The sequence below is a fragment of the Bacillus rossius genome, chromosome 1, assembly GCF_032445375.1.
Source record: "Bacillus rossius redtenbacheri isolate Brsri chromosome 1, Brsri_v3, whole genome shotgun sequence".
In the NCBI taxonomy this organism is placed as follows: domain Eukaryota; kingdom Metazoa; phylum Arthropoda; class Insecta; order Phasmatodea; family Bacillidae; genus Bacillus; species Bacillus rossius.
In genome coordinates, this window is record NC_086330.1 from 96,011,813 (window position 1) to 96,031,721 (window position 19,909).

The 19,909-nt window shown below is 39.2% G+C and overlaps 1 protein-coding gene across 1 annotated transcript in view; it reads left to right on the forward strand.

The window, feature by feature from the left end:
* Positions 1–19,909, forward strand: part of LOC134532157 (spidroin-2-like) — a 155,407-nt gene that overhangs the window by 84,546 nt on the left and 50,952 nt on the right. Inside the window, exons 4-5 of the mRNA XM_063368568.1 lie at positions 13,464–13,878; positions 13,976–14,836. Of these exons, the coding sequence (XP_063224638.1) occupies positions 13,464–13,878; positions 13,976–14,836 (1,276 nt within the window). The remainder of the gene's footprint in view (positions 1–13,463; positions 13,879–13,975; positions 14,837–19,909) is intronic.

The following is a 19,909-nucleotide window of genomic DNA, read 5'->3' on the forward strand; positions in this document are numbered from 1 at the left end:
TCTTTACCTGTATCAACACCGACCTGGATCGAAGGTCTACCATCATCAGTGCAGACCACGATGACTACGTCGTCTACAGCTACACCTGCTCTCTCAGCACAGGAGGAGATTTCGACGCGTGCAACATCTTCTGCAGAGCAGACCTCGACGGCTTCAGAAGTTAACATGTCAGCAGTGTTACAATGGTTGTCAACAGTTCCAGTGACATTGATAAAGGAAGGAGCATCCAACGGTGTTCCATCGCCCAACTGTACGTACTGTGACAAGATCAAAAACTTGAAATTACGTGATTATGTAATACACAATTGTAATAATAACTCTGAACGCATTAAATATCAGTGCAACAGGTGTTTAAGCAAGTTTAAACGTTATGGAAGATTAAAACGTCACCTCAGGAATTGTGATAGACTGGCTGTACATTCATTAGAATCAAGCTGTATATTTTGTAACAAAACATTAGCAAATATTCAAAGTGGACAACGACACGAAATATATCACTGTCCTTTTAATGAAGTCGATAATTCGTCTTTGTGTGAAAATTGTGGTGTACCAATATGTCGACCTGATAGACTGAATAGACATTTACGAACATGTAAAGGACTTAGTCCATACAATAAGAAGACTGTTTGAATCGAGAAATCCACAAGACTTTAGTTCTATGTCTGTGTATTATTTTTTGTACTTGTAGTAGTGTATTGAATTAATGTAATAAAAGTTTTTAAAAGTACTTGCTGTGTTTTTTATTTTCTCAATCCTGTCACTTTTGTGGTATTTTTTAAATTAAAGTTGTTTTGTATTGGCCAGGGATCAAACCAAGGACCTAAGTCGATCTAATCAATCAGTATATAGATTACAAATTTATTTAATGGATTTTGAACTTTTTCCCGAATCTCTAGCATTAAAATTACGGATTTTCAAGATGGCGGCCAAATTTCAAGATGGCGGGTGTCACAGTAATAAATGATTACTGCACTCTAGCTGGTAAGAATCAAACTAACTAGGCGCCAGCGCACTCTCGCCGCCGATACAATGATGATGGTTTCCAACATCGAAGACAAGATGGCGGACATGACGTCATGCTCACTGTCGATATATATGCTTTGAAAAAAGTGGTGGGGACCAGTCTGTCAGCAGCCACCACAGGGGGAAGAATCGGTCGTCATTATTAATTTTTTGACCTCGTCGGGTTCGAACCGAGGACTCCGAGCTCCGTGTCTAAAAAGTACTTTTTTAAAAAAATATATTAAAATTTTATTAATTGAATTTTTTTATAAATTTTAAATTTTTTTCCATTAAAATCGGATAATAAATAAAAAAGTTAAAGATGGCGGGCGTAACAAAAATTGCAACGGTGACGTCATAATCCAGAATGACGGAAAACAAAATGGCGGAAAGTTCGAAAAAACAAAATGACGTCATCCAAAATGGCGGATCCAAGATGGCGGATCCAAAATGGCCGCCGGGGTCAAGGTCAAGGTCAAAGGTCAAGGTCAAGGTCATCCAAGATGGCCGCCGTGACGTCACAATCCAATATGGCGGATAGACAATCACAATCCACGCGCCTGGCGCCTGTCCCAGAAAATACATTCGTATACTACTAATGTTTGTTATTTATGTTCACATTTATGATACTTTTTATCCTGTTTAAAATTACATAGGAGAAAATAAGCTGTATTATTAAAAAATATCATAATGAAAAATGTACTGTAAGCTTTAAAGTTTGACAGCGAGGGGCAACCTGCCTATAATAATGGGAATGGTAACGCGGAACTCGCGGCTAGCCTGCATTCGCTCGCATACTGTTTTTATGTCAGTGACGATCTACTCACTAAGAAAACACGGCACATCTACCACTTACCCTCATCACTCCAGTCCTCACCACACTACAACATCCAACAACCAACACCTCCACTTGAAATGTATTATCTTCTGCTTTGTTTACATGTCATTTTTTCATAGTAAGCAAATAGTGTATAGTGTTATTTAACAGTGTTATTGGTTGGTAATGAGCAAGTAGCTGTAAAATAGTGATTTTAATTTATACTACAAAAATGGAAAAAAAAAATCTCTCAGGTGCCCTAAGACAAAAACTTTTCAAAGAAGGCGAAGCTAGACATGAAGCTTTATTGTCAAAAGTTCCAAAGTTAACGACTTCATCTCAGGAGCCTGAAAACAACCGCTCAGTTGAAGAACAAAACGCAAGTGAGCCTACACCTACTAATATTACAGAACTCGCTCCTTGTTTTCTACATCTCTTATCTGACTTTAGAAACAGAATCTGTCACAGCAGATGAAAAAAATGTAAATCATAACAATGCGATACCTGAACTGACATGCGATCCTTACAGTATGTCTGAACATATTAGAAAAGAACAGCGGGTTGAACTGGTACTGAATGCACCTGCCCCTCTCTCAAAAATAGATCATGAGTACCCGATCAACTATCAAAAAGACATTTTTCTAAAGATTATAAATTCTGATGTGTAGAAAATGGAGAAAGAGTTAAACGAAAATTGTTGGTTTATTCAGTTAAAGGTGACTTGGCCTTTTGTATTTGTTGTCTTTATGACCCGCCTTCAAATTCAAATTTTGGACTAAAATCTGACTATAATGATTCAAAGCACTTTGGCGACCGGCTGAAAAAACATAAAACTAGTCCTAATCATTTTAAGTATATGATAAAGTGGACTGAGGCCAAACTGCGTCTAAAGAGAAATTAATCTGTAAATAAAAATCTGATAGGTCAGATTCGTAAAGAAGCAGAACGCTCACAAGCTGTTTTACAAATAACATTTTACCTTGCAGAAGATAATATCGCTTTTCGTGGTAATTTAGCTAGGCTTTTCACTAAAAAATTTTTTTTTAATTTCCTGGGGTTAGTACCACTTTTAGGTAAGTTTGACAATGTTATGATGGATCATTTAAGAAAAATATCTGCGAATAAAGGCTGTGTTCATATTTTGAGTGTCTTAATACAAAATGAGATTATTTCCCTATTATCAAAGGAGGAAAAAACAATCAATCATTGACAAAGTTAAGAATGCAAAGTATTATTCCGTAATCATGAATTGCACACCTGACCTGAGCCATAAGAAACGGGTATCCTTTACCGTTCGTTATGTATACGAGAACATACAACTAATGAAGTATAATGACATCAGTGGCAAAGCTCACTAATCTGCTAATGAAAGAATTGGTAGAAGGATGTAGGATTGCCATGGATAACTGCAGAGGCCAAGGGTAAGATAATGGAGCAAGCATGGTAGGAGTAAATAAAGACGCGAATTTTAAAAGAATTTCCAAGAACTATACTCACTCCTTGTGCTTGCTATAGCTTAAAATTGGTCATTTCAAATGGAACCAAGTCTTTAGTGAAATCTACATCACTTTTTGGTGTACTGCAACGTGTTTAGACGACTTTGGGAAGTTCTACTAAACGTCGGTGTATTATCAGTGAGAAACAAATACAAAGCCTGACATTGAAGCAAGTGTATGTGAAACACAGTAGAAGCGCGCATTAACTCTGTGCAGGCTGTTCGCTACTAGTATCGTGAAGTACGAGACGCTTTAATAGAGTTGTCAGAGTGTTAATGATGTCACAACTGCTTCTGAAGATCAGTCATTAGTTAATCATATGGAGAATTTTTCATTTCTTTTTTGCTTAAGAGTTTGGTACGAGATATTGTTACAAGTTTATTGAGTGAGCAAAACGCTTCAAGGAACTTTTCAGACATCCCTATGGCACCGACTAAGTTTCAGATATGTGATGACTTCTTGAAAACTCTCAAAGAAAGAGTGTTCACGGATGCAATCATGCAGCTAAAGAAACAGACTTGGAACCTGTTTTCAAAGAAAATTGTTGCAGCAAGAAGAAGTGTCTGTTTTCTTACGAGACATGTAGAATATGCACGTCGAGCTTCTCCAGAAGAAACGTTTGAAATATACTTTTTCATACCGTTAGTAGACAACACATCGGTTTCATTGGGAGAACGATCCAATAAACTTATTACCCATAAAATACCAAAAGGGATTTTTATTTGATCTCAAACACCTTCCTCCAAAAGAAGAACTCAAAGATAGCCGTAGAAAACTCCATACTATTCTTACAAAGGAGTTTCTGATATTAGCGGTAATGATATCTTTAATGAGTTGCTACATGTAGGATCTGTATTTGAGAACGGCAAAGAACAGTCGACACCAATTCACGTCCTAGAGATTTTAAAAGACACTAACCAAGAAATCTTGTTTACAAATCTTTGGATCAGCCTTAGAATATTGCTAATGATTCCAGTGATTGTCGCTAGTGCTACAAGAAGCTTCAGTAAACTTCAGCTCATCAGAACATACTTGAGGTCAACTATGACACAGGAACACCTCAATGGACAGCCCATTCTTTCCGAAGAAAATTTATAACCAAAATACGTGGCTTTTAAATATGTGTTGTCTGCTTTTGCAAATGCTAAAGCTACAAAGATACCTTTTAGCATTTCGATTTTTTTTTCAATTTGTTTACAATTTATTTTAATTTTATAAATTTGAAAGAAAATAAGAAAAAATAGGCTAGTATAATTATTTTGTTTTGAAAACTCTGTAATTTTGATAAAATATTTAAACCTAGTAAAGATATTAAAAAAAAATTTACTTGTTTTATTTTATGTTTTTTAAAACATAATGTAACCAAAAATATAGGTGTATAGGTCCCCAATTTAAGTTAATTGCACCTCTGATAAAGAATCACTAAATTTTTTAACGTGTCCTGATGGGTCATATAGATTTAAAGTGTAACATTTTTTTTTGTTCCCAACAAAAATGTTTTTTTTTCAAGCCCGGGTGGAAAGGGGCGCCTGTTGAAATATCGCCCCGTGCGCCTTCAACCCACGCGACGGGCCTGAATATAATGTGATGAAATTTTTAAAAAATAATTCTGAAACATTCTATTTTGTACAGGATGAACATTTTCATGTTGTTTTTCATCAAGAGAATAATATGATAATATTATATTCTTACCCTGAGGACGAATCTGAAAGACGTCATATTAGTTAACAAATTTTTGTCCCTTAATTTTTTATATCATTTAATCTAAAATTTTAGACTCTGTTTGAGCATAGCACGTAATTTAACGAACTGCCTTGTTATTAATAATTACCGAATACTACAAATAGTTTCTCTTGAGGAATAATAAGTGTTTAGCAATGATTTATTCTTTATTAGTAATGGCAACAGCTATAATAATACTGTCAACTGACACTATTTTGTAGTATTAGGAAAATCAGAAGTAGGTAAAATTAAAAAATATTAAAACTTATAATAATAAACGAAGATATTTATGCAAAAGGCCGAGTAGTACGGACGTGGCAACCGAACTCTGAGCTGCAAGCCTAGGAGTGAGACTTGTTACAAATGGGGACTCGAACCCACACCCATATCCTTCTGTCGGCGAGCGAACCAAGACGAAGAGACTCTCTCCGTCGACGGACCGCGGACGGAAATAAATCCTTCCCCTCGGAGTGACGTGTGCGAGGAGCGCGCTGTCGGTGCTCTACTTCCTCCTCTCTCCGCTGCCGCCCTTTATCCGATCACTAAAGAGCATTATCCTGCTCCCCTGCCTCCGGGAGGGGGGAGGGTGGACTCCCACCCCCTCCTTCCTCCGGGGCGGGGAGGCCCGCTCCCTCCCCGCTGAGCTAGAGACTGCACGCACCGCGCCAGGTTCGCCGGCTGGGAGCGGGCAGCCCTGCCCTGTCGCCCTGTCGCCCTGTCGCCCTGTCGCCCTGTCGGAACACAAATATTTATGAACTACATTGTACAATTGCATCACTACAAAATACTGTTTCTTACCCGGGAGTTTATGCGTTGTGTTGTCACAGTATCTCCAGCAGTTAAAGTTATCTGTAAACCCTGAATAGCTTTACAGTATTAGCTGCGCACATTAAGAGGCCACTCCAGTGTTTCAGGGGCACTACGCAACCCGCGTTAACCTCATAAGATTCAATGCTATTTTCATTTTGCTTATAACTTATTAACTAATATAGATTTCGAAATGATGCTTGCTTGATATGTAAGACAACGATGCTCTTATCAAAGCCCCTTTCTTCAAAAACGTGCATAAATTATGGTTTTATACTAATCTTTACTAATATGCATAAGTGTATTGTCTAGGTTTGAACCATATTTTTTGCACATTTTTGAAGAAAGGGGCTTTGATAAGAGCATCGTTGTCTTACATATCAATCAAGCATCATTTCGAAATCTATATTAGTTTATAAGTTATAAGCAAAATGAAAATAGCATTGAATCTTATGAGGTTAACGCGGGTTGCGTAGTGCCCCTGAAACACTGGAGTGGCCTCTTAATATGCATTAAAAAACAAATTAAAGTTTAATTATTGAATATTCGATTATATTTCATTGGTTTGAAAAAATTATGCTTGACTGAATCATCCGTCAAAATATTAAATTATGTGGCAAAACATATTTCATATATGAAAAAGTAATCATAGCCATGAGTAGTAAAAAGTTACAACATCTTTGTTGTAGTATTACAAACTATTCTTGGGAACTGGTTCCAATGGAATCTTTTATATAAGTACAGAACTATTTTTCTGAGTAGTGCAGGAGAATATAGGAGACGGAGGGTGGTAGGCATGAAGAGTTGGTCGGGCAGAAAAGAGCGCGGGGGAGAGAAGGCGCAGATAAGCGGAAACTGTGAAGGCAACCGCAGAGAAGGGGGAAAGACGGGTTCACAGGTAAAAAAAACAAAAAAAAAAAAAACAATGTGTGCGTAGAGTCCACGCGTGACAGAAGTGAAACTTCTTGCTTATTAGGTATAGATAAATATAAATTACTAATATTTTTATATAGCAAGATATAATAATTTAGAATAGTAAAGACGCGAGTATAATTTCAAATGAAATAGCTCTTTTCCACACGAATAAATAAATGGTAAATTCTTTTAATTAAAAAAAGTACTTAAATTTTATTTTGTACATTAAAACCAATTTTGATTATAAATAATTCTTAAACATTGTCCAAATGTACGTGTGTAGACTTAGGACATGTGAAAGTGACAACATGTCATTCGAATAGGACCTAGCTCACTGCTAATTTGTGGAGCCACAGTCACCCACAGCTACACTCCGATCGAGAAATATTCACGCATCTTAGATGAACTTAACATATCTACACGCTCGTGGGCTCGTAACTATAATACGGCGTGAAATTTAGTCAGGCAAATAATTCCTGACAAATAATTACCCATATCTAACTAAAGTGTGAAAAGCTTTATACCAGCAAAAATATTTAGTTACACAGCTAAAACAATACTCACAAAACACTGTTTATCTATACTGATTTACAAAAATAATTAAAATAATAATACATACATGAAAGAACAATGTTTTCTTGCGAATATGGCCCGTGGCGCGGTGCACAACAATAATCTCAAACCCCGTTGTGCTGCCCTCTGCCAAAATACTCCCTAAAGTCGGGGTGACGTCAGGCGCAGGCGGGTCCCTACTGTGGTGACCCGCCTATCCCTGCAGCACGGCAGGGTTCAACCTGAGCCGCGCGCCGCCACGTGGAGCCCGCTCAAGGCTGCTTCAGCGATCACCGCCCGCACCAACGGCCCCGGAGTGGGGATAGCGCGACGTCCACCTCCAATAAACAAACACGCATGTGTAAGTGCGCGAGTGCGCGAGTGCGCGACTAAGCAAGAGAGCTAGAGAGTAAGAGAGCAAGAGAGCAAGTATTATAGAATAAACTCATGAGAAAAAGTTTTTACTGACAATTTTATTTTACTATAAATCTACTTTACATTTTCACATAATCGTTATTCAGTGCCAAAAACTTCGTAACGCTGCACCAATTTCTTCAACTCCTCTGCATAGAAGTTCGTCGCCTGGGAACAGAACGGACGCCTTGGCCATAAGCATTACGGACTTCAAAAATAGCATTTCGTGTAGTCTAAGTACTGACGCTTAGTAAACTTCTCCGGAAAACGTTTAAGCGATCTCCATACTCTAGTCGATAAATGATGGCTACCGTTTTTGGGAAGAAAAGGGCGTTATATTGGTTGATTTAAATCAATGTGGCTCAAAAATTACAAAAATTAAGACTGCCAACTGGTTTAATTTTCAGGCGGTGAACCTCTATGCAAAGGGGTTGAAGAAACGGGTGCTGCGTTGCTATAAAAGTGCTTGGAACTGAATGGCGATTATGTGAAAACGTAAAGTAGGTCCGTAGTAAACAAAAACTACTAATAAAAACCTTTTCTCGCAAGGTTATTTCTTTCAATGAGCAAACGGAGCTTACTTTACGAATATCCCGTAATCCGGAATCCTGCGTGGTGTCGGTGTGAGGGAGACCTAGGAGTGCCGCAACCGAGGAGGAGGGGAAGGGATTATTTGGTCAGCTGATGATGCGCTCCATGTTGGGAGAAAGCCCAAAACAGTGGATGAAATTCAGTGTTTGCATCGTGTAACAGTTGTCAACGACTGTTTTTTTATGGAAGTTCGTGTCTACCTGTGCACTCACACGTTGTGCAGAGCTTCAGGAAAAAAAACACGTGATTTGGAAACTGTTCAAGGTATTAGAGAGGTGTAAATTAAAGGGAAATAATCCAACATTTAAGAATGCGCTGAGTTTATAAAACTATATTTTTAGGAAAGTGAATGACATAAACACGTGTTTTCAGAATAATTTTTAGTCCTGAAACTTCCGGTACAGATTCTTGCAAGCACTCAAGGGACGTGTATCGCATCTTCATCTTCATTTCTCCGTCATGTAATGGTCACCACTCTATACTCTCATAGCTGCCCTATGCACGACGAAAAGACGGCCCGCCAGTTGAAAGCACTTGAGCTTAGAGGCGATGCCGGGCTAGAAGCACCTGCGAGCGTCGCACTTATCATCCCGCCTCGCCAGCACAAATACACCCCTGGCTAAGCGGGCCCCTTTAAGACTGAAAAACAAATTCTACTTAGAAACCCCCATCAGGTGTGGTCAAGCACCACTTCCACAATGCCTTGAGTGTTGCAGTATGGCGGTGGCGAGGTAGAAAGAGACTTCCACCACGTCACAGCTTGTCGTCTCCCGACAGCCCATAGAGCTGGGTGTACAATTGAAAAAATAACACTAAAAAGTAACAGTAGGTCGTACGAACAAGATATGACCGCCACGTTTTCGAACCTACTATTCACAACAGCGCATAGGATGGTCGTGTGTATGGAAGACAGGTCGTGCGCTTCTAATACAGACGCATGGAGCAACAACCAATGAGAGTAGAGTAGGCGCCATTTTATCAATTATATTGTGGGAAGAAACAATCAAAAATTTATCAGGTGTAAATCGTGCTTTAAAATTTAATTAATGCTATTACTTATAAATCACTAGCAAAAATGGTAAATAAAATAAATGTGTCGTGATTAGAGTGGTTAACTAATATTTTTTATATAAACCTTATTTATTTATATGTTGTAAAAATGTGCTCACAAATTACTGGTCACATGTCACGGGACAAGTTTGGCAATTAATAGCTATATTTACTTACTAACACTGCTAACAAATGTCGAATACATCGCGAAATTTTATTAGCTGAAATTAACAATAAGGTTTCAATTGTGAACCGACTTCGCAGAGGTCGTGTGCACAGTCGTGCGCGTGGCCTGCCGTGCACTCGCTTGTGTTTTTCAAATGTGAACCCAGCGTAACTTCGGGGTCGTAGCGGCGCGCTGCAAATCTCATTGCCTGAAGGGAGGCTGCGAGGTTGCCACGTCGCGCGCGTCGAGTGCGGCGGCGTTGCCGGAGTGACAAACAGCGTGCATAATGCACGAGCCTGCGATGGTGGGCGGTCGGGCCCTGGTACAGTCTGTCTCACGCTTTGTTTGCAGTACAGAGTGAATGGCGACCACTTCGGTGGAGTGATACAATCCGACTTTTTGAATAAAAATTTTTGTTCGTTTTACCACCCTTAATTATATTAATTTAGTTGAGTTTTTGAATACTACAAATTAGTGTCGGTTAACAGTATTATAACAGTTTTAGTCATTCAGACAAAAAAAAATTCATTACTTAACACCAATTATTTTTTCACGGGAGAAACACTTTGTAGCTGTGCGACACTGTTAATACCAACGTATTCCATAAAATTATGAGGTATATATAGAACAAACTGGCAGACGAGCAATCACAAGGGTTAAAGAACATATCAGCGACTATAAACATGAAAACCCACGATCAGCTAAGGCATAACACTCCTTGGAAACCAGACACAGCATTGATTTCGACCAGTTCCAAACCATAGCTAACATCCGACAATACTATAAAACATACATTCGAGACTCAGTATTAATATTAGAACACCCAGTAAACATAAATAGAGAAGATGGTTACAAATTAAGCAGAATATGGGATACACTCTTCAGAAAACCTTAAAGCTTAGCTCTGCATCTAGCCAAAGACAGGTCACCACTGGTTGGCCAAACAGCCCAGCCAATCAGAAGAGAAGGTGCCACTGATTTACTAGGACCCCCAGCCAATCACAGAAGCCCAGTTCCGATTGGCCAAATCAACAGGCCAACCAGATGAAAGGAAGGCTGTGATTGGCCCACAGCTACAGCGAATCGGGAAACACTCCCCTCTCAGGCGAAAGAGAACTTGTAATAACCCTGTATGTAACTGCTACCCTGATGATGGCGACTTCAACGTCGACCGAAACGTCGGTGATATATTCGCCTTGGACGCGGCTACAACCCAGAAGTCAACCAAGTTCAGACAATGGCCGCGAAAGTCTGCGATCTTTATCACGCGAGATAAATTTTAATTAATAATGAAAAGCAATAAATGTATTCAATTATATTTATAATTTATTAATTTTCATTATTTATTATGCAAAAATAATTTATAATGCAAATGGATTATACTCGCGGGAACATAACCTCACAACCACTCCCATGAAAACGGCCAGGACACTACTACTAAACCTTTCGCAAACACTCTCTGCTAGAGACAATGGGAGTTTACGAGCAATTTGACATCGTTATATATACAGGTATAAGGGAACATAACTTCACTACAGCACCTCACTTACATACTGTAAATACACATTATAAATTTTATAAACACAATTTCTATCACTAATATTCACAATAAAAAAAATCCGTTTCCAACCATATGGACCAGTATTCAATATCACTCACTACACTACCTTATAAAGTTTAAAAGCACATATATAAATTTTTTTTTATCCTGTGAAAATTTCGTTGCACGATACGCGCGAATCGTATAAATTCACTCTCATAATTTTTTCATAACGCGCATAAAGAAGCGTAACTTCAGAAAAAGAAGGGGGGCGCCAAGATGAGTTCTCGTGCCGGGTGGAAACTAGCCCAGTTGTTCGGCCCGGAGGGAAGACGTTCTCAAGAGCCCGTCAGGGGGGGGGGGGGGGTGTTCGCAGCACTCAGGCGCGTCACACGCCAGGCGACGTCTCCGTGCTCCGGCGGGCGCTGCGTCTTTGTTTGACGCGTCGCCCGCACCCGCCGCGTGCGTCACGCGCGCCGGAAATTGTCTCGCTCTCGCCCCTCGGCTGGTTGTTCGGCTTCCGCGAAGCCTTGCCGTTTAAATTATTCAACCGCTTTAAGGGCCCCTCTCGCCTCCCTCTCTTCGTACCCTTTCAGGCATCGCGACATTCCCATCGCCTCATCGACTCCCAGATTATTTTTTATTGATGCGCGGGAATAATTCAATGTTTGAATTCACAAGCGCGAAAACCCTTTTTTCATATTTTACCCTTCCCATGAAAACGTTTCTACCACGGAACTTCAGACAAGCACTGAGACAGGAGTACAAACTTAAATTTTTTTTCTAGCAAAAATAACTTCATTTAATATTTTTCATTTATATTTCAGACAACAGTGAAGAAGAAGAAAAAAAAAAGCTTGAGTCAGTATGAATAATTCATTTTTAGCTCGAGTTCAAAAAGAGAAATTAATGACCTTTCCTTACCTGCCTTGCATTTATAAAAAGTTGCGACACCTCTTACGAAATAATATTTTTTGTAGGTGTATCGCATGACGTTTCATATTGGCGATGCGGCTTCCCATGTCCGAAATAATAAAATACTTAATATAAATTATTTGAGAAGTCACGCTTTGAAGTATGAAATATGCTATCCAACAATGATTATATTCAGTGCATTATTTTGTGCAACAAAATACCTCATAATCTTGTGAGAATGTAAGTTAAAAATATGTCATTTAAAATCTTTTGTACATTCCCCATCAGAGAAATTCTTATATTTCATTATTAAATTTATTTTTCTAATTACTTCAACCAGAATATTCTCGTAAATTTCAACCATAACTGGTCTTGAATACAACATTTATCATGTAAATATAGTAGTTATGTTAAGGGAAAAAACTTTGAAGTTACATGATTATAAGAATAAAAATAATTCATAGACAAGCATAAAACAAAGAAATATTTTTAATCCACTCTCAGACATAGAAAAAATATTCTTAGTATTTACTAGTTAAAAATTTAATATTTGAGAAAACGACAACTTTTAACTATCTGCGGAAGTTGTGCAAATAAAAGAAAAGATTAAATTTTAAATTAATGCTCCACTCAAATAAATCAATAGAAATTTACAAGTTAGTTTGAATTTTCTACAGATAAATTTTACGTCTCGAAAATTTAAGGAGCGCTTTCCAGATCATTAACTTTCCCATCTCTAACTTATTTGCTGATAAGCTTAGAACTCGTGCAAAAACGACGAGCATAAGTTCTGAAAATTTAAGACGAAGGTTGAACAAAGATTTTTTGGAGCAAAGACTCAAGAAAGCAGAGAATTGAAAATGAATAAAATTTTTTGGCTGAATAAAGAGCCAAGCATTGTAGAAAAAAATAATCACCGTAGATTCCAGTAGACTGAGTACGCCATTGGTGTTTCTAAACAAAAAGAAAAATTGGATTGAGATAAAAACAAAAGCAAAAAAACTAACACTTATAAAGGATATGGTTCCCAAATAAATTGTAAAAAGGATTATAGTAATCATAAGAATTAGAACACTACGGAAAATTGTAAGAATTGTTGGAAATTGTGTTCCTTACTGAGTATCCAGTTTTTTATTAAAGTATTATAGTTCATATTTTTACAATTAAATATATTTTGGCTATGGTACAGTTTCGGATCACAAACACATTCAACTGCTTTCTTCGAAGCTTTGTTCATATTTTCGTAATAAAAATATATTTTGAAATTATTAGGTTTGAATATAAAATATTTTATTTTTAATTACAACTGGATACGCAACAAGGAACAATTACAGAATTATTTTAGTTAGAGTAGCCAGTGAGTTTGGATTATATGATGGAAATGCTTGAGAATTCCCAACTCGATAGCTGGTATATTCACGTTCCGAAGCAAAGCCGGCGGGGGGTCGCCGTGGGAAGGCACTGACCTCGCGTCAGGCAGGACCCACGTTCAAGTCCTCGCATCAGGAAGGACCCAGATTCAAGTCCTTGCATCAGGAAGGACCCAGGTTCCAGTCCTCGGGTCAGACAGGACCCAGGTTCAAGTCCTCGCATCAGGAAGGACCCAGGTTCAAGTCCTCGCATCAGGAAGGACCCAGGTTCCAGTCCTCGGGTCAGACAGGACCCAGGTTCAAGTCCTCGCATCAGGAAGGACCCAGGTTCAAGTCCTTGCATCAGGAAGGACCCAGGTTCCAGTCCTCGGGTCAGACAGGACCCAGGTTCAAGTCCTCGCATCAGGAAGGACCCAGGTTCAAGTCCTCGCATCAGGAAGGACCCAGGTTCCAGTCCTCGGGTCAGACAGGACCCAGGTTCAAGTCCTCGGGTCAGGCAGGATCCAGGTTCAAGTCCTCGGGTCAGGCAGGACCCAGGTTCAAGTCCTCGCATCAGGAAAGACCTAGGTTAAAGTCCTCGCGTCAGGAAGGACCCAGGTTCGTCCTCGCGTCAGGCAGGACCCACGTTCAAGTCCTCGCATCAGGAAGGACCCAGGTTCAAGTCCTCGCATCAGGAAGGACCCAGGTTCCAGTCCTCGGGTCAGACAGGACCCAGGTTCAAGTCCTCGGGTCAGGCAGGATCCAGGTTGAAGTCCTCGGGTCAGGCAGGACCCAGGTTCAAGTCCTCGGGTCAGGAAGGACCCAGGTTCAAGTCCTCGGGTCAGGCAGGTCCCAGGTTGAAGTCCTCGGGTCAGGCAGGACCCAGGTTCAAGTCCTCGCATCAGGAAGGACCCAGGTTCCAGTCCTCGGGTCAGACAGGACCCAGGTTCAAGTCCTCGGGTCAGGCAGGATCCAGGTTCAAGTCCTCGGGTCAGGCAGGACCCAGGTTCAAGTCCTCGGGTCAGGAAGGACCCAGGTTCAAGTCCTCGTGTCAGGCAGGACCCAGGTTCAAGTCTTCGGGTCAGGCAGGACCCAGGTTCAAGTCCTCGCATCAGGAAGGACCCAGGTTCCAGTCCTCAGGTCAGGCAGGACCCAGGTTCAAGTCCTCGGGTCAGGCACGATCCAGGTTCAAGTCCTCGGGTCAGGAAGGACCCAGGTTCCAGTCCTCGGGTCAGGCAGGACCCAGGTTCAAGTCCTCGGGTCAGGCAGGACCCAGGTTCAAGTCTTCGGGTCAGGAAGGACCCAGGTTCAAGTCCTCGGGTCAGGCAGGACCCAGGTTCCAGTCCTCGGGTCAGGAAGGACCCAGGTTCCAGTCCTCGGGTCAGGCAGGACCCAGGTTCAAGTCCTCGCATCAGGAAGGACCCAGGTTCCAGTCCTCGGGTCAGGCAGGATCCAGGTTCAAGTCCTCGGGTCAGGCAGGATCCAGGTTCAAGTCCTCGGGTCAGGCAGGACCCAGGTTCAAGTCCTCGTTCTCTTGTCTCCCGTGGCTGCAGGGAATTCCTCTAGCCTAAATACCGGAACGATATCTGAGCCTTACCAATGGCAATTGTAGATTTATGCCTTCTTTGTTGTTGTTTTTGTTGTTGTTGTTGTTGTTGTTGTCGTCGTCTTACGTTGTATGTTTATCATGTAAAGATATCAGTTATGATGGAGAGAAAAAAAAGTGAGTCTTTCACTACTCGTTTGTGATGTGTAACATCTAACCTCGGTAACGAACAAATCCATGTGTTCTCGTGATGCAAATACACTTATAATGCGTAACTCGGACACGAAATTTAATGTAGAATTCTTTAAAATAGTGTTTTCAACTGCATTTATGGACGCGAATCACATGTAGTTTCAGCACCCGCCGCTAGAATTCGCAGCCGGAGCAGCTATATCGACTATAGAATCATTCGATTTGCGGAGCGAAATTTTAAACTAATGTAATGAAACAACCCCGATAAAAGAAGAAAAAAAAAAGGACTTGGGACAGTACTAAATCCCGGCTTTGGATATGATTTTCGACAAGATTATTTTTAATGCTGACAATCTGTTAAAATTTATTAAACCGTTAATACTTTTTAGTTTTCCTTTGGCTTTGTGAACTATGGTTCGCACCATCCACCAAAGATGGCTTCACCGTGGTTGTAACACATTTCCGTTCCTTGACTTTCGTCGCATTCACGAAATTACTCTCATCAAATGTATACTTGAACCTAGGATGTTACACATAAAAAAGTTAAAGTTTAACGTCACTTGATTTATAAGAATAAAAATAATTCATTTACAAAAAAGTAATTAAATTAAAAACAATCTTGTACCTTATAAACCAAAATTCTTAGTATTTATTAGTTAACACTATAATGTTTGAGAAAGATGCAACTTTTAACTATTGGGGAACTTCGCAAGTACAAAAAAAAGACCGTTATTTCGATGGTGTCAACGAGGAGCTTAAGTAATATTTAATTTATTTGGGGAAAAAAGGGGGGGGGGGGTCTGCATGGTACCTCTTTGCATGATGTTTGCTTTCAAATTCTTAATTATGTTGGTGGGAAGCAAACATTTTTAGTATTTGAGGGGGGCGCACTGAAATAAATGGTTTTGTGGCAACCTACAAAATAAATTTTGCAACCCAGTCTTTCAAGAATTATTTGTAGCACCCACAGATATTTAGTTGTACATAATGTATAATTTTGTCAGCTCTGCAAAGTTTGTTTGGTGGAGCACACTATTGGGGTTTTTTAACAGTGTTTCTTACTAAAGTATTGTAGGCACTAATAAAGTATGCTGTAGCGCACAAAATAATTTAGTGAGCCAACCAGGAGTGGTCTGAGGTCTAAACAAAACTCTAAACGGCGCATGCGCAGTGTTCGTTTACGGAACTATTCCCATATCACAACACGGTTTTCGCTACCGCTACCCAAGCACATTTTCTCTTTTATGGACGAGGACAATGGACGACTACACGAGACAAAAGCTATGCGAATGGGGGTTGAGTAATCTCACGGAACTATTTGAAGGTAAGTACATTTCTCTAATTTTAATTTTTTTTCAATTTATATGGACTATTACAATTTTATTGATAATTTTGTGTAAAATGGTTTTACTGTGGGTTAGCCATCTGCATGTGGTCGCTGCCGAAACGTAGCCTATCGTACCCAAGACATGTGAGTCATGTTATGAATTCATTAAATCCTTATGATTAATTAAGATAATAATATAAACTAAAGACCAGCTTTTTCGTAAATATTTATGGACGTATAGGTAAAAATTATAACTGTTATAACTCTGCACTATCAATTGAGGTTAGGTTTGTGTACCCTATCATTGATTTGTCCAATAATTACACCCATATCATTGGTTTGACGAGCATAATTCAAATCTTAGGCCTACTGTGTTGGCAATAACTGATTAAAATTAATTTGAAGGAATGTATTAAGAATTATACTTTGTAACTATCAAATGATTCTAACAATGCCTTCACGAACCTTGTTTGCAAATCACGTACCTATCAGTGTACCGTACCTAGTTAAAAAAAATTCCCATTTTGTGTGTTAATATGTATTAGTCACCACTGTATTTTTTTCATTCTAAAGACCCTTCAACAATAGGGTATGGAGTATGTCAAGACAAGTTGTTCTCAGCAGTTTCTTGAACTCGCTGAACCAAACCGGTGACTATAATATTAAGGAACTACGCTATTGCAAATATTTTTTCAACTCCCACTTTGGTAAATATGTAGAGTAGCGGTATTTGCGAAAACAAATGCTAAAAATCCGAAAATACTTTTATTATATGCTCTTTCACTTCCTCTTTTCAAAACAACCGGCGGAGATAAGAAATTCCCAATACTTTAGGAGATATCGAATTTTTTAATTTTGCAATACAAGACCTGTGCAACCATTCGACCGAAGCAATTTTTGTTATTTTGCCGTGTGTTTGTGAATGCGTAATTAATAAAATGGTCGATTAGGTTAAGTCAGTTACATTATTAATACTTTCAAACTAAGCCGACATTAAAAATATTGTGAATTAATTTTAAAATATTTATAATGTAACTGACCTGACCAAACAAACCGGGACGAAGGATTAACAGTAGGAAATAAAATGGTCGATAAGGTCAGGTCAGTTACATTATAAATACTTTCAAACTAAGCGGACATTAAAAATAATGTGAATTCATTTAAATGGTTATTTATTTTAAAGTATTTATAATGTAACTGACCTGACCAAACAAACCGGGAAAAAGGATGAACAGTAGGAACTCACGTAATTTTGTTTTACTTATTACTTGCGCAACAATATTCAAATAACAAAAATAAAACATTAAAATTAGAAACGTTAAAAACTCACCTAAGTTAGAGGCGGGTACATTTCCTTTGCCATTAGTAAAAAATAATGTAGTCGTTAACCTATGTTGCGGGAAAAAAAAATCGTACTCGTAAACAAGAAACAATGGTGGCCACATGAATGCACAGGTATTGTGATGAAAATTGAAAAATTCTATATCTCCTAAAGTATTTGGAATTTCTTATCTCCGCCGGGTTTAATGAAAAGAGGAAATTAAAGAGCATAGAATAAAAGTATTTTCGGAATTTTTTAATTTTTTTTTAACAAATATCGCCCAACTATGAAAATTAAAAAATTCGATATCTCCTAAAGTATTTGGGATTTCTTATCTCCGCCGGTTGTTTTGAAAAGAGGAAGTGAAAGAGCATATAATAAAAGTATTTTCGGATTTTTAGCATTTTTGTTTCGCAAATACCGCTACTCTACATATTTATCTTGGTGACCTTAACTGCAATGTGTGGAACTTACAAAGGTAATTAGTAGTGCCGAATAAAATATTAGTTGGTGACCACAACTCAAGTTTGTGGTTCCTACAAAGCTACTTAGTAGTGCAGACAAATCTCTTTATTGGGTGCCACAATTGCAGTTTCTGGAAAACACAAAGCTATTTGGTACCGCTGACAAAACCATTCTGTATAGACCACTAAACAATTTCCTGGTGACCACAACCGAAATTTGTGGAACCCACAAAGCTATTTGGTTGGGTCCATAACACTGTGCTTTGGGACCCACAAAAATGTATTTGTTGTACTTGCAAAATAATTTTATCGACCTTCCATACATTTGTTAAGCTAACCAAAAAGTTAAGTGCTATCTAGTAAACCATTTACTAGGTAGTTACAAAGTAATTTTGTAATGCTAACAAAATATTTTCAACAAAATACATTTAGTGGCAACCACAAATTATTTGGCAGGGTGTATACTAACCAAATAATTTTGTGGTGGCCAATAAATTATTTGTGGATGCCACAAAATTTTTTTTTCAGTGCGGGGATTTATCCACACACCCCCACCTCCCATATCCCCTACCATGCGTACGCCCTTCGTACAAACAAAATTCATATTTCTTTTTCAATTCCATACTCGTTTTGAAAAAAATGAATAAATGACTGTTACCGATGTTTCGTTCACATCGAGGTCATCAAAGACGAGAAGAGACTATGTATAAGAGCTGAGAATGGAGCATTGGCGGGATTGCCGGGTGGAAGAGACGGGAGTACCCCGAGGAAACCCGCCTGATCACGGCAACGTCCGCCTTGTTTCCTCACTCATGGGTTCGACGTAGTTGTTAGTCGACCACAGATCGCTCTGGCGGGAGTCGAGTGAGGCGATCACTCGACCACCGATGTAGCTGCCCCGCGCCTTAGGGAAGTGTCTGTGTTGGTGGGGCGAGGCGATAGGTGCGACGCTCGCTGGTGCTCCTAGCGCGGTGTCGCCTCTAAGCGCAAGACTGGAACTGGCGTGCAGTACTCTCGTCGTGCATTGAATTGTAACCGTAACATTATATGGCGGAGAAATGAACACAAAGGTGTAGTGCAAGCCCATCGAGTGCTTTCAAGAATCTGTACCGGATGTTTCTTGTTTTAAAAATTTTCTGAAATACTTGATATCTTCTAACCACTCATCCTCCCTCAGAGTATTCTTAAAAGTTTTTCGCAAACAGACACCACAATTATTTCTGAAGCTCTACAAACTGTACGTGTGTCCAGGTAGGCGGACCTCTTAAATGGTTGACAGACCTTAACCACCCTTTTGGTTGAGTTATTTCAGTTAACGATATGTTTGGCTATCTCAACAAAATCTTGCTCCGCCAAAATTTTAACATGTGTTTTGTTAGTTATTTCTTTCTGTGTTTTCGTCTTAAATTATGCAACCCGACCTTTTCTAAGGAATGCCGGCAGATACGTCCTTTGATATATTTTTCTGTATGCTCCGGCTAGGACAGGGTAAAATCACAGGTCTGGTTATAAGATCAGACAAATTAAACAACTAATGGATTCAAAAGTGGCCGCTCGTAAAACTTGGCTGCTAGAGTTCAATTTATGAATACATTTTTACATATTACTTATTAATTTACTATTGGGATTCCATCGTAAATCACGGACGGACTTATTATTAAATAATAAAACTGTTATCTTTAAAAGATTTGTGCAATGGGAGTGCATGACTTGATGTAAGTTT